Source organism: Schistocerca serialis, chromosome 9 (assembly GCF_023864345.2).
Source record: "Schistocerca serialis cubense isolate TAMUIC-IGC-003099 chromosome 9, iqSchSeri2.2, whole genome shotgun sequence".
Taxonomy (NCBI): domain Eukaryota; kingdom Metazoa; phylum Arthropoda; class Insecta; order Orthoptera; family Acrididae; genus Schistocerca; species Schistocerca serialis.
This window is the reverse complement of record NC_064646.1, coordinates 534,768,120-534,783,895: the sequence shown is the minus strand read 5'-3', so window position 1 is coordinate 534,783,895 and position 15,776 is coordinate 534,768,120. Positions and strand designations below refer to the sequence as shown.

At 42.7% G+C, this 15,776-nt stretch overlaps 1 protein-coding gene across 1 annotated transcript in view; it reads right to left on the bottom strand.

Moving 5' to 3' along the window:
* Window positions 1–15,776, bottom strand: part of LOC126418816 (uncharacterized) — a 202,241-nt gene that overhangs the window by 62,313 nt on the left and 124,152 nt on the right. The window contains exons 4-5 of the mRNA XM_050085759.1: window positions 13,144–13,368; window positions 489–574 (exon numbers count right to left, since the gene is read on the bottom strand). Coding sequence (XP_049941716.1) covers window positions 548–574; window positions 13,144–13,368 — 252 coding nt within the window. The 3' untranslated portion in view covers window positions 489–547. The remainder of the gene's footprint in view (window positions 1–488; window positions 575–13,143; window positions 13,369–15,776) is intronic.

The window sequence follows — 15,776 nt, the reverse complement described above, 5'->3', positions numbered from 1 at the left end:
TTACATAAAGCTTTCAGCCACAGCCTTCATCAGTAAGTAGTAATCTGTCTTTTCCAACATTGTTGATATTCCTACTGGAGTTTCCATTGTTTCAAGGACACTGATGCTTTTCTGTGAGTGTTTCCTTTATGATGTTTTCTGCATTTTAGCTTTTTTTAAAAAAAGAAAAAAAAGAAAGAAAGAAAGAAAAAAAAAAAAAAAGATTTGTTGCTGGAAAACTTCTGAAGTCCAATAAAGGAGTTACAACAGCCATATATGGTTATCTGGTGGACCTTGCAGAACCAAATTCTAGGGCTGAAATATACTGTTGACCAATGGGCATCAATCAGAATGAATACTAAATAAAAAATTAAATCCAAGTTTACACAAAAAACACAGGTTCTATCACTGTTGCTTTTCATTCTATTTTGCTCTTATGTTTGCTATGACTTGTTAAGCAGAAATTTTCTTTCTATGTATAGAGTTACATTTGCTGTTATGTATCTTACCTCCATGTTGTTTCTTCTTTCTTCTCACTGCTGCCCCAATCATGGCAAGCAAGTCATCCTCACTGCATTTGCTTGGTATTGCATCTCTGAAACAACAGTTAAAACACCCGTTAAACAGTACCAGGCAATTACCACACAGTGAAATGTTGGTACACTAAAAAGGAAGAAAAACTTTGCAGAAATCTTCAACAGTAATCTTGTAGTCTGCAGTAGGCAACAGCAGGATAACAAACCCACTGGACAAGAATGGGAAAGTCATGATAGAAGTTACTTTTATTTTTATAAATAAACAGGTATCTTACACAAATGCTCAAGAGTATACATAGGATCTCGGGCTGAAGAGGTGGAGCAGAAACTGACATTAGTTTTGTTGAAGAGGGAGTACTGGAACACAGCACAATTTCTTGCAAAATGAAGCCAAATTTATTGATAAACTCTTAATTAATTGCCAAGCTCACTAATGTGACCATTTTACAATAGGTACTTACTGCTTGGAGTATATGTGACTTTTCAGGCTTGCCTGATAGATCTGTTGCAAAAACACTTTGGGTTCCCCACCAGATAACATTATGCAAGTCCCTCCCTCAATATTTCAGTGACACAACATTTTGGCATCTTCAGGTGGTGGTGATTTCCACCATCACTGCTGCAAGATGCAACTGGCAATTTCCACGTGACAGCTTTGAAATTTATCATGTGGATGACTATGACCATCATATTTAGAATTCAGAGGATTTCATAGAATACCTGAAGATGCTTAAACTAGAACTTTCAGATCTTTTAGTTAGCTCAAATGTTATACCATTACTTACAAAAGTGCCCCTGCAGTCCTCATTAGAGGTTATTAGCAGCAAGTTTGAGAAAGAAATTGTGGTGCTGTTTAAACATGTGCATACCTCATCCTATTTCTTATGTAACACCAACTACTTTGATCAAGTGGACAGTGTTCCCATGGGAGATCCTCTATTTCCCTTAGTAAATATCCAACATTCCTCCTTCTGGCAGAATGCTGAAGAAACATTTGTGGTGTGGCCCACATAATACAGACACTACCTATGTTCCTGCAGCATTTGCACTCGGTCCATCTGAATATTCAGTTCACTGTGGAAGTACAAAAAGATAGCAGCTTACCATTCCTGGATGTCACGGTTAGAAGAAAAGCTGACATAACACTGGGGCTTAGTCTCTACTGCAAACTGATACACGCAGAGTTATATTTGCGGTCCAAAAGTTGCCGTCACCCTGCACAATGTGGTAGTGTCTTACACTCCCTGGCACATAGAGCACACGTGATCTCAGATACTGACAGTCTGCCTGGTGAACTGTAACACCTAAGAACAGTGTTCCAGCAGAATGTTTATTCTTGTAAACAGATTTGCAATGTGTTCTGAGCAAAGCAAGTTCAGTGTAGGGGTGTAAATGAAGATACTTAGACAAGCACTGCAAATGGCTTTCTTGCCATATTTCAGTGGCATGTTTTCAAAATTGAAAGAATCGCTAAGAGAAACAGAATGAAGTGTGTTTTTCGTCTACCAGCAAAACTAAGGAATTGTTTGTGTTCAGTTAAAGACAATCTTGACCTTAGAAAACACAGATCATATATAAGATCTGATGCCATTATGGGAAACCTTATATAGGGCAGACACCTCACATTGTGCAAGAACACTGTGTTCAACAGCGCTGACAAAAATGCCACCCAGTAAATTAGTGGTAGCAGAGCACTGCCTGAATACAGGGCACCACACGTTTCCCAAGAGCACTGAAATTTTATCCTCAGCATCATCACTCTAGGATTGTGTTTTTAAGAATGAGGCATGTAGCCATACGGTGGGCAATCTTACCAACAGGAATATGGAATTTTGACTAAGCACTGCCCAGAATCCAGCAATGACTGCCATGAAATTAAAACAGTAGAAACCAGATCCTCCGATGTATGACCTGATGCAGCACCTTGCAGAGAGTTAATTCAGCTTTTAACCACACGAGTGTCCAGAAGTGCAGTCATCGCCCACAACACATAAGCAGAAGGCTACTATGAATGGCATTTCCATCCAACTGGGAGTGCCTGTCCACACATTCGTACTCCTGCTTCTAGCCTGACAAATTTCAATTCTGCTGTGCGAATATCACCAGCCACATCTTGCAGCAGTGATGACAGGACCCACCACTACCTGAAGATGATGAACAGTTGTGTTGGTGAAATATTGTGAGGCTTGCACAAAGTTATTCAGTGGCAAATCTGAGAAGATTTGTATACATTATTTTTCTGTGAGAGGCCGAGAGGCTCAACCACTGCAAGCATGGCAAGGTACATCATCTGGTGACATTTGTCATTCGCTTCTGACACATTTCCCAACATTTGTATCGTATCCAACATTTGTGATCCCATGTGTCTTGTATTAAATTACTTGTCTCAGGGTCATCTACAGTGCTTTGGAGGTTTTTAAATGTTAATACGCATCACCCTGTCTGTGTGTGTGTGTGTTTGTGTGTGTGTGTGTGTTTATATATATGAAACAAATACTAACAAAGAGATAGAGGGCCTGGCCAGTACTTACCTCAGCTCAGTACAGCCGGTAGATATACAAAACAGAACAGAAAATTGACGTATCCTAGCTTTCAGAACTTCGTTCCTTCATCAGGGAGGAGAGAGGGGAAGAAAGGGGAAGAAGGGAAAGTGGATTCAGTTATTGACAACCCAGGTTATGAAGCAACAGGGGAAAGGTAAACAGGGAGGGTAGCAAAGATGGAGGCATGGATGTCAGAGGGAAGCGAAAGATATTCTACTGTAATTACTGTGCCAGCTTCAAACCAAGGAGGATGAATACAGAAGTAAAGAGGTACATAGTATAAAGATAAACGCAACTATGTAGGATGAAAAGATGAGTGAATGGCTAAAGAGGAAAGGGAAAGAGGAGAAGACTAAAGAGTAAATGAGAGTGAGATTGGTTAACATAGGTTCAGTCCAGGGGGATGGCGGGATGAAAGGATGTGTTGGAGTGCAAGTTCCCATCTCCGCAGTTCTGAGGTACTGGTGTTGGGTGGGAGAAGCCAAATGGCACATATGGTGTAGCAGGTTCCTAGGTCCCTAGAATTATGCTGGAGGGCATGCTCCGCTACTGGGTATTGGAAATCTCCTAGGTGGACAGTTCGTCTGTGCCCATTCATGCGCTCAGCCAGTTTAGTTGTCGTCATACCAATGTAAAAGGCTGTGCAGTGCAGGCATGTCAGCTGATAAATGACGTGTTGTCTCACATGTGGCCCTGCCTTGAGTTGTGTATGTTATACCAGTAGCGGGGCTGGAGTAGTTGGTTGTGGGGGGATGCATGGGGCAGGTTTTGCATTGGGGTCGGTTACAGGGGTAGGAACCGCTGGGTAGAGAAGGTGGTCTGGGAATATTGTAGGGTTTGACAAGGATGTTAAGGAGGTTAGGGGGTCGGCAAAAGGCAACTCTGGGTGGTGTGGGGAGAATATTGTCAAGGGATGATCTCATTTCAGGGCTTGACTTGAGAAAGTCATATCCCTGGCGGAGTAATTAGTTGATGTATTCAAGACCAGGATAATATTGGGTGACAAGGGGGATGCTTCTGTGTGGTCTGGGGGTAGTAACATTGTTGTTGGGTGGGGAGGAATGTATTGCTTGGGAGATCTGTTTGTGGACAAGGTCTGCAGGATAGTTGTGGGAGAGGAAAGCACTGATATATAATATAATACAGGGAAACATTCCAAATGGGAAAAATATATCTAAAAACAAAGATGATGTAACTTACCAAACGAAAGCGTTGGTATGTTGATAGACACACAAACAAACACACACACAAAATTCAAGCTTTTGCAACCCACAGTTGCTTCATCAGGAAAGAGGGAAGGAGAGGGAAAGACGAAAGGATGTGGGTTTTAAGGGAGAGGGTAAGGAGTCATTCCAATCCTGGAAGTGGAAAGACTTACCTTAGGGGGGAAAAAGGACAGGTATACACTCGCGCACACACACACACACACACACACACACACACACACACACATATATCCATCCGCACATATACAGACACAAGCAGGGTATATGTGCGGATGGATATGTGTGTATGTGTGTGTGTGTGTGCGTGTGTGTGTGTGTGTGTGTGTGTGTGTGTGTGTGTGTGTGTGTGTGGCATACTGATCTGAACTATGCAGCCTTAAAATGGAAGTTTTTTGATCACTCCTTATTTTGCTCCCTGCCACCTTGGCAATATGTACCGCAAATCATCAGACAGATGACCTTCCTGCATGCTTCGAGCATCCCCTGGTGCTGTTCCGAACCAATGCTAATCTTTGTAACTGTGACGAGCAGTGTGCAGATTGCATCTTTGTATCCCACAAAGAGGTGACAGTTCCCAGTGGCATGAATGGTTACTGTTTATTGACTGTCACTGAGTTGGTGAGTCATTTGCTACATTGTGGCCCACCTGTTCGCTGCTAAAGCCATGCTAGTCAGTGGTAACCCCTGTCAATGATATCCTGTTGCCCATAGCAGTTCACTCTGCTGATTGTGGTAGTATTTTCCTTGAATAAATCTGCTCACAGTACACCTTTGACACTGTGGTGCAAGAAAGCCCAATGACTACACACCCTTATAGAATAAGTGTCTCGAGCCATGGGTACCCACGATATGGCAGTGATAAAATCACCCTGTGATCAACTGTCACACTGCAGCTGTAAGCTGCACCTCCTTTTTCAGAATACTCAGGTTTATTAATTTGAAGTAAATCAGATCTTTTGAAGGAAAATTTAACAAAAAGAGCACATCCAGGAAAGGATGAAACCATGTCTAATTAACTGGAACACAAAATTAATAATTAGTGGTGACAAAGATCCTCTGCAATAAAATTCCATTTTAAATCACTCCTAATGCATACTCCCACATAATTTATGGAATTAACTGCTTCCAATTGCTGACCTGCTATATTGTAGCTAAATGATATGGGATCTTTCTTTCTATGTATTCGCAGCACATTACACTTGTCTACATTGAGATTCAATTGCCATTCCCTGTACCATGCATCAATTCGCTGCAGAACATCCTGCATTTCAGTACAATTTACCATTGTTGCAACCTCTTGATATACCACAGCATCATACGCAAAAAGCCTCAGTGAACTTCCGATGTCATTCACAAGGTCATTTATGTATATTGTGAATAGCAACGGTCCTACGACACTCCACTGCAGCACACCTGAAATTACTCTTACTTCGGAAGACTTCTCTCCATTGAGAATGACATGCTGCATTCTGTTATCTAGCAACTCTTCAATCCAATCACATAATTGGTCTGATAGTCCATATGCTCTTACTTTGTTCATTAAACGATTGCGGGGAACTGTATCAAACGCCTAGCGGAAGTCAAGAAACACAGCATCTACCTGGGAACCCGTGTCTATGGCCCTCTGAGTCTCGTGGACGAATAGCGCGAGCTGGGTTTCACATGATCGTCTTTTTCGAAACCCATGCTGATTCCTACACAGTAGATTTCTAGTTTACAGAAAAGTCATAATACTCGAACATAATACATGTTCTAAAATTCTACAACTGATCGATGTTAGAGATATAGGTCTGTAGTTCTGCACATCTGTTCAACGTCCCTTCTTGAAAACGGGGATGACCTGTGCCCTTTTCCAATTCTTTGGAACGCTACGCTCTTGTAGAGACCTACGGTACACTGCAGCAAGAATGGGGGAAGTTCCTTCGCATACTCTGTGTAAAATTGAACTGGTATCCCATCAGGTCCAGCGGCCTTTCCTCTTTTGAGTGATTTTAATTGTTTCTCTATCCCTCTGTCATCTATTTCAATATCTACCATTTTGTCATCTGTGCGACAATCTAGAGAAGGAACTACAGTGCAGTCTTCCTCTGTGAAACAGCTTTGGAAAAAGACATTTAGTATTTCGGCCTTTAGTCCATCATCCTCTGTTTCAGTACCTTTTTGGTCACAGAGTGTCTGGACATTTTGTTTTGATCCACCTACCGCTTTGACATAAGAGCAAAATTTCTTAGTCAGTACACAGAACTTTACTTTCGAATTCATTTAACGCCTCTCGCATGGCCCTCCTCACATTACATTTTGCTTCGCGTAATTTTTGTTTGTCTGCAAGGTGTTGGCTATGTTTATGTTTGCTGTGGAGTTCCCTTTGCTTCCACAGCAGTTTTCTAACTCGGTTGTTGTACCACGCTGGCTCTTTTCCATCTCTTACGATCTTGCTTGGCACATACTCATCTAACGCATATTGTACGATGGTTTTGAACTTTGTCCACTGATCCTCAACACCATCTGTACTTAAAACAAAACTTTTGTGCTGAGCCGTCAGGTACTCTGAAATCTGATTTTTGTCACTTTTGCTAACCAGAAAAATCTTCGTACCTTTTTTAATATTTCTATTTACGGCTGAAATCATCGATGCAGTAACCGCTTTATGATCACTGATTCCCTGTTCTGCGTTAACTGTTTCAAATAGTTCGGGTCTGTTTGTCACTAGAAGGTCTAATATGTTATCGCCACGAGTCGGTTCTCTGTTTAACTGCTCAAGGTAGTTTTCAGATAAAGCTCTTAAAAACTTTCACTGGATTCTTTGTCCCTGCCACCCGTTATGAAAGTTTGAGTCTTCCAGTCTATATCCGGCAAATTAAAATCTCCACCCAGAACTATAACATGGTGGGCAAATCTACTCGAAATATTTTCCAAATTATCCTTCAGGTGCTCAGCCACAACAGCTGCTGAGCCAGGGGGCCTATAGAGACATCCAATTACCATGTCTGAGCCTGCTTTAACCGTGACCTTCACCCTAAATTATTTCACATTTCGGATCTCCGTCAATTTCCTTCGATACTATTGCACTTCTTATCACTTTAAACATGCCTCCCCCTTCACTGTCCAGCCTGTCTCTGCGGTATACATTCCAATCTGAGTTTAGAATTTCATTACTGTTTACATCTGGTTTCAGCCAACTTTCTGTCCCTAGTACTATGTGGGCATTGTGACCGCTTATTACTGAGAGCAGTTCTGGGACCTTTCTATAGACGCTCCTGCAATTTACTATTAGCACATTAATATTGTTATTCCCTGTTGCATTTTGTCTACTCCTACCTTGCCGCATCTCAGGAGGTGTCTTGTCGGGCCTAGGGAGGGAATTCTCTAACCTAAAAAACCCACATGTGCACTCCACATATACTCCGCTACCCTTGTAGCCGCTTCCTGCATGTAGTGCACGCGTGACCTATTCAGGGGGACCCTACATTTCTCCACCCGATAGCGGAGGTCGAGAAATTTGCACCCCAGATCTCTGCAGAATCGTCTGAGTCCCTGGTTTAAGCCTTCCACTCGGCTCCAAACCAGAGGACCACTATCGGTTCTGGAAACGATACTACAAATAGCTAGCTCAGATTCCACCCAGCGAGGCTTTCCGCCCTCACCAACTCCGTTAACTGCCTGTACGAACTGAGGATGACCTCTGAACCCAGACAGCAGGAGTCATTGGTGCCGACATGAGCAACAATTTGCAGTCGGGTGCACCCAGTGCTCTCTATCACTGCTGGCATGGCCTCCTCCACCTCTCGGATGAGCCCCCAGCAAGCAGACAGAGTGAACACTGACCTTCTTCCCCGACCTTTCCGCTATTTCCCTAAGGGGCTCCATCACCCGCCTAACGTTGGAGCTCCCAATATCTAATAAACTCCTCCCCCCATGTGCCTGCTCGGACCTTGCTGAAGGAGTGGCCACATGTCCACTCACAGGCAGAACGGGCGATGCCACACGGCCAGCCTCCACACTGACCCTCTGCCTCGTGCGCCGCAAACGCCGCTGAACCCGCCACTCCCCTTGGGAAGAGGGTGGCCCAACCGCGCCCGGTACCCGCAAAGATGTGTCGACAGCAGGGTCAGTGGGTGAAGCATGTAACACCTGGGGTGTACCATGCAACGCACCAGACTCACCACTGCCTGAAGACGGCTAACCGCGGCCATCAACACGTTCAGCTGTTTGCGAACAGTGGCCGGCTCCTCCTGTGTCCGTACACTGCAGTCACACATCCTATCCATCCTAAGAAATCAATTTACTGTAGAGAGTTAATCAACTTATAACTAGACTGCTAATTCACTAAAGGCGGCTGATAGTTGACTAAACTGTGGTTACTAGACACTTCCTGTAGCAAAACAATGAAAATCGCACTACCTGTCTCTGAACTGTATTGAAAACAAACACTAGCACTACTGGCACTATGGCTGACTAAACGGAATTTCTCTGACTGTATTCAAAACAACCACAAAATCTATGGAACACTATTACTAGCACTCGACAATTAAAGCTTCCTAAAAGCAAAAACACACGGAAGAAGAAGTGACAAGTAAGAAAAATAGAGTTAATACTAAAATTAGCATAGCTCGCTGCACAGCAGACGTGACGCAGACGGCAGTTACGTTGACACTGACACAATAAGGTTATCGAACGACTCATTGGGATTTTGAGTCTGACAATGCAGACACTTCTTCAATAATTCAGGATTGCCAGGTCTCTGTAAACAGGTTTTATGATATCCACAACTGCTGCTGGGATAGAATGTTTATGGCTGTATGACCTGTTTGAGTACTGGGCATTGCGGTAATTGCACCATGAACCAGATCCAGGAGGGCAAAGATGGTGTACTGGTTTATCATCAGCTGACAGTCTCTGGAAGAAGGTAGCCCATACTGCCTGCTTCATTTTCAACAATTCTCATAATACTGTTGTAGTTCATCAATCATGTTGTCTGTCAGCCTGCTTCTTATGGTCTTACCACCTGAAAGTTTCTTGTCTCTCAAACTTTGTTTCAACTTCCTGAATCTGGTACCCATCCTCTTCTGGACATGACCAACACATTCCAGTTCTGTGATAAGCTTCTCACCATAAGGATGAGTGGCTACTACACTGTTATATGCATTTGAGTCTGCCTAACCTAAGAACTTAGTGTAACACACTCCCCTTTAGTTTACAGATCGATTATAAATTTCAACAGCTGCACATGCCTCCGTACGACTAGTTGTCCTTCATAATTTCTGTCACAGATATGCCCTTCTTCATTCCCTGATTTATACTTATAAGAATGTTTGGTTAAAATCTGGAAATCTATTAGCTTTCCAGTATCCACACTGGTCACTGTAGCAACAGAATTCTTAGAACTGCAGCTGCGCTTCTACCAAGTGCCCCAAAAGCTACTGATATGTCAATCATACCATCGTTTATTTCAGCAGCTTCATTTGCAGCACCCTTAATTGACTCACATGCAGCAGATTTCACAGCAGCTCCAATAAATCCTGCATACTTGTACATTTTACAAAGTGGGTGTGGCATATACATCACGACACACATTGTTTCTGCTGCAGTGTGTCCTTTGCCAATAGCTCCCAATCCATAAAACCACCTAACATTTATTTCAAAATAATTATCTTTACACTTATCAGAACTCCAAAATGAATGAGTATATTTACAACTGGCAGAATTAATGATAAGTTTCCCGGCTAGTCCATTTGATACCTCAATGTCTTCATGTAAACTAACTGGCCCTCCACATACATACAGCACACACATTCACATAACACCCCTGTTAGGATGTGTAAATGTATCAGAATATAACCTAACCTACCATTTACATGAGTTTTGTTTTGAGATAACTGTGTTATCACTATGTTTTATTTTAATCTTCGAAGCACTAATGGGTGTTTCTCTAGATACTCATGAGTTTGCCAGTATTTCATTGTCTGTAACTTCACACACCACATGCTGAACACAATGTTTCTCTTTATTCAAAAATTTATTACCATGAAACCCACATTTCTTAAAAACACTTCATTTTGGAGTCACACTTTTTGAGAGATTTACCAGTCTATTCGTCACTATTCCTCGGAAAAACGTTAGCACTTCGATATACAAAGCATGTTTATACTATGAAAAGATACGATACTATTTTTGACAGTGCTACCAATACAAACACATAATTTAACCTTTATAACACAGCAATCCACAGCTTTCTACAGGGTGGTCCATTGATAGTGACTGGGCCAAATATCTCACATAATAAGTAACAAATGAAAAAACTACAAAGAACGAAATTCGTCTAGCTTGAAGGGAGAAACCAGATGGCGCTATGGTTGGCCTGCTAGATGGCGCTGCCATAGGTCAAACTCATATCAACTACATTTTTTTAAAATAGGAACCCCCATTTTTTATTACATATTCATGTAGTACGTAAAGAAATATGAATGTTTTAGCTGGACCACTTTTTTCGCTTTGTGATAGATGGGGCTGTAATAGTCAAAAATGGTTCAAATGGCTCGGAGCACTATGGGACTTAACTTCTGAGGTCATCAGTCCCCTAGAACTTAGAACTACTTAAACCTAACTAACCTAAGGACATCACACACATCCATGCCCGAGGCAGGATCGAACCTGCGAACGTAGCGTTCGCGCGTTTCCAGACTGTAGCGCCTAGCACCACTCGGCCACTCCGGCCAGCTGCTGTAATAGTCACAAACATATAAGTATGTGGTATCACATAACATTCCGCCAGTGCAGACGGTATTTGCTTCATGATACATTACCCGTGTTAAAATGGACCGTTTACCAATTGCGGAAAAGGTCGATATCGTGTTGATGTATGGCTATTGTGATCAAAATGCCCAAGGGGCGTGTGCTATGTATGCTGCTTGCTATCCTGGACAACATCATTGAAGTGTCCGGACCATTCGCCGGATAGTTACATTATTTAAGGAAACAGGAAGTGTCCAGCCACATGTGAAACATCAACCACGACCTGCAACAAATGATGATACCCTAGTAGGTGTTTTAGCTGCTGGGGCAGCTAATCCACACATCAGTAGCAGACAAATTGCGCGAGAATTGGGAATCTCAAAAACGTCGGTGTTGAGAATGCTACATCAACATCGATTGCACCCGTACCATATTTCTATGCACCAGGAATTGCATGGCGATGACTTTGAACGTCATGTACAGTTCTGCCACTGGGCACAAGAGAAATTACAGGACGATGAAAGATTTTTTGCATGCGTTCTATTTAGCGATGAAGCATCATTCACCAACAGCGGTAACCTAAACCGCCATAATATGCACTATTGGGCAACGGAAAATCTACGATGGCAGCAACAAGTGGAACAGCAGCGACCTTGGCAGGTTAATGTATGGTGTGGCATTAAGGGAGGAAGGATAATTGGCCCCCATTTTATCGATGGCAATCTAAATGGTGCAATGTATGCTGATTTCCTGCATAATGTTCTACCAATGTTACTACTAGATGTTTCACTGCATGACAGAATGGCGATGTACTTCCAACATGATGGATGTCCGGCACATAGTTTGCGTGCGGTTGAAGCAGTATTGAATAGCATATTTCATGACAGGTGGATTGGTCATCAAAGCACCATACCATGGCCCGCACGTTCTCCGGATCTGACGTCCCCGGATTTCTTTCTGTGGGGAAAGTTGAAGGATTTTGCTATCGTGATCCACCGACAATATGCATCAGTGCATTGTCAATGCATTTGCGAACATTACGGAAGGCGAACTACTCACTGTTGAGAGGAATGTCGTTACACATATTGCCAAAGGCATTGAGGTTGACAGACATCATTTTGAGCATTTATTGCATTAATGTGGTATTCACAGGTAATCACGCCATAACAGCATACGTTCTAAGAAATGATAAGTTCACAAAGGTACATGTATCACATTGGAACAACCGAAATAAAATGTTCAAATGTACCTACGTTCTGTATTTTAATTTAAAAAACCTACCTGTTACCAACTGTTCGTCTAAAATTATGAGACATATGTTTGTGACTATTACAGCGCCATATATCACAAAGCGAAAAAAGTGGTCCAACTAAAACATTCATATTTCTTTACATATTACACGAATATGTAATAAAAAATGTGGTTCCTATTTACAAAAACACAGTTGATATCAGTTTGAGCTATGGCAGCGCCTTATAGCAGGCCAACCATTGCGCCAGCTGGTTTCCCCCTTCGAGCTAGACAAATTTTGTTCTTTGTAGTTTTTTCGTTTGACACTTATTTCGTGAGATATTTGGCCTGGTCACGATCAATGGACTACCCTGTATGTAAAAAATTACCGATTTTATTAGGTCTTGAAGTAATGCATGTAAAAATTTTAACATTTTCAACTGGTGTAATTTATATTTTAGAAAATAAAATAAAATACTTCCCACGCAAGTTTATAAGTAATATACATATCATTTTATTTGGAAAATTGCGAATTTTATAATCAGGTATAAAACCCGAAGAAGTGAAAAAGAATGTTTTCCCCTTCTAACTCCCCTTAAAGTTATGGAAATGTGCAAGCTTTCGGAGCCAGTGGCTTATTCTTCTGGCAGAAACAATGAAGGGGAAGGAAAAAGGAAGAAAGAAAAGGATTGTCAAGGTTTAGGAAATGGGGAGAGTTGCAGAAAAGCTGCAGAGAAACCCAGGCCAGGACAGACTTACTGAATGGGATGAGAAATATGTAACTAAACCAGTCCATCTCTCACACCACCAGCAGATGTGAAGTATTCTTGTGATTGGTAGTAAGTCATAAACATTAAATTATTTTCAATGTATGTTCATATGTAATACTGCACGTACCTTTGAGGTATCATTGGGCCCATTGGGAAGAGGATCAAAATTAGGCCACTGCTTTCTAATTATTTGGAGCATTTCACTAAATGAGACCATGTTCCCATCATTCCATTTGTTGCCGCTGAAAGGCATGTACTCGATAAATCTTACATCAACATTTTTCTCTTTTGTTAACTCCACAAAACTGCACACTTCATCTTCATTAAAACCTCGCATTACAACATAATTTATCTGTGGAAGAACGACACCATTAAAAACTTGGTATCAGATAAAGCATGGTTTAAACAGAGTTTGAAAGACTTTTTGATAGGTAACTCATCCTACTCTATAGATGAATATCTTAACAGTGGCTGTTAGGCCAGCTTAAATAAGAATGTCTGTTAGATTTCAGTTCTGAGAGCACTTTGTCATAACAGTCAAGATTATGTACTTTTTGTTTGATAAATTTATTAATAGTGCATAACAATGTTTCAGTCTGACAGCGTATCAATTCTGAAAATATTAGCTGTTCCAGTTTGTATTGCATTCACCTAGTTTGACAATCTCCTGACAAATGATCAGGGTATTCAAATGTTTTATATTTTTTATGTTATACTTTCTGGCATGTTACTCACTCATGAGAATCGTCTCATGTTTTGGGTCTTGGAACAAAAGCTGAATCTAATCTAATCTAACCTACAAAATAATGGTTCTACAAGTCTGTTGTTATATTTGTATACCTCACTGATTCTGTTAAATTAATCTTTTTCTCTCTTTTTAGAGAATGTCTGAATTTATCTTAGCATGCCAAGCTGTTAACCTTCTTAACAATTTATGAAAATTAAACTACATACATCTCCAATCTTTTTCCCCACTCCAACGCACACATCTTTTGCTGAAGGTATTATTTTAACTATTACATGAAATTAAGAAGCTTTCTTGAAACTGTGCTGCCATTTGTGAAACAAAGTTAAAAGTGTTCTCAAGATAAAAGGTCTTCACAAAAGGAGCATTTAGTATCCGTGCAGGTGGTAATACTGACAGCCATCATATAAACAAGCCCAAATGGTAGAACATCCTGCTTTACACATACACGCAATGGCAGAAAAAAGGAAAAGAGCACACCTTTCATTAAAGCTTGAATATATAAACTGATGAGACAAAACACTATGACCTCCTGTTTGATAATGTGTTTGTCCACTGTTGGAACACAATACAGCAGTGATTTTGTGTGGGACAAGTTCAACAAATTTCAGGTATGTTCCCAGCATTATGTGAGGTATGTTCCCAGCATTATGCAGCACCGCATGTCTAAGCACAGGTCATGTAATTCCCATAAATTGGAGATCAGTGGTTTCTGGGTGCAGAACTGGTATCTGATAGCATCGCAGATGTATTCCATCAGATTCAGAAGGGGTGAATTTGATTCTGGCCTCGTGACACTGAAAGTCATATTGTTGATGTAGTGACGTAACAAGACTGTTACGCCACTCGAGGTAGCCGATTTAAAGAAAGGCACGTGTACACACACGCCGACGGGCGTGAATTCTGGAACAGGATAACTATTGAATGGTAGCAAGGAAAGTACGTAGCTGCTTTATACTTAACTTTTATTATGTGATGAATACAGCGTTCTTCTTGAGACATTTATACTATAACTCTCAAAGTAGGTAAGGCTAATGGCGCCTTGCTAGGTCGTAGCCATGGACTTAGCAGAAGGCTATTCTAACTGTCTCTCAGCAAATGAGAGGAAGGCATCGTCCGTATTGTCTCTAGCAATGTCGTCGTACAACTGGGGCAAGTGCTTGTTCGTATCACGAGACCTGCCTTGTGGTGGCGCTAGGTCTGCGATCACACAGTGGCGACACGCAGGTCCGACATGTACTAAATGGACCGCGGCTGATTTAAGCTACCACCTAGCAAGTGTGGTGTCTGGCGGTGACACCACATTCCTCCCCCGCAAATCGGCGAACGGTCGGGAGATAAGGCTGCCGCCCGCTGTGGGGAGGACCCCATGTCGACGTATGCGATGAGGAGGGGAGCCTAACAACAGGCGAGGCTGTGCCACCCGCACCCGGCCATTCGGTCCGAGGGGAGCTAGGAAATGCCTGAAAACCTAGTCCAGGGTGCACGTCAACATGCGGTGTATGCGCCCGTAATGAGACAGGAGCGGCCGAAGGGTCAACCTCCATTGCGTCGGGGTACCCGACGCGCGATGACGTCATGTGGTCCGGAGCGGGCAAGAGTTCCATGGTGGAGGACAGCTGGTCACGGGAAGCGAGCGGCGGCGCGTGACCCAGGGAGGCGCGTGGCGGCTGCAGCGAAGCGTCGAATGCGGGCGGCGCCGACGGGAGAACAGGCGGCGGCGGCGGCGGCGGCAGCTGTTGCGGCGGCGCGTCGCCATGGGGCAAAAGGGAAGGCATCGTCGGTAACACCTGGGGATGAGGCGAGCCAGTAGATGGGTCCCCAGGGTGCTTACCGGACGGCACCATCGCTGAAAGCAGACGGGGAGCGGCAGAACCCGTGCGACGACAGAGGCGCAGCTGATTGAGATGCCGACGCACCTCACCAGAGGCCCCCAAAACCAAATACATCGCGCGGCCAAGGCAGCGAAGAATGCGCCCTGCGAGCCAACGCTGTGAACCTCGATAGTTGCGATA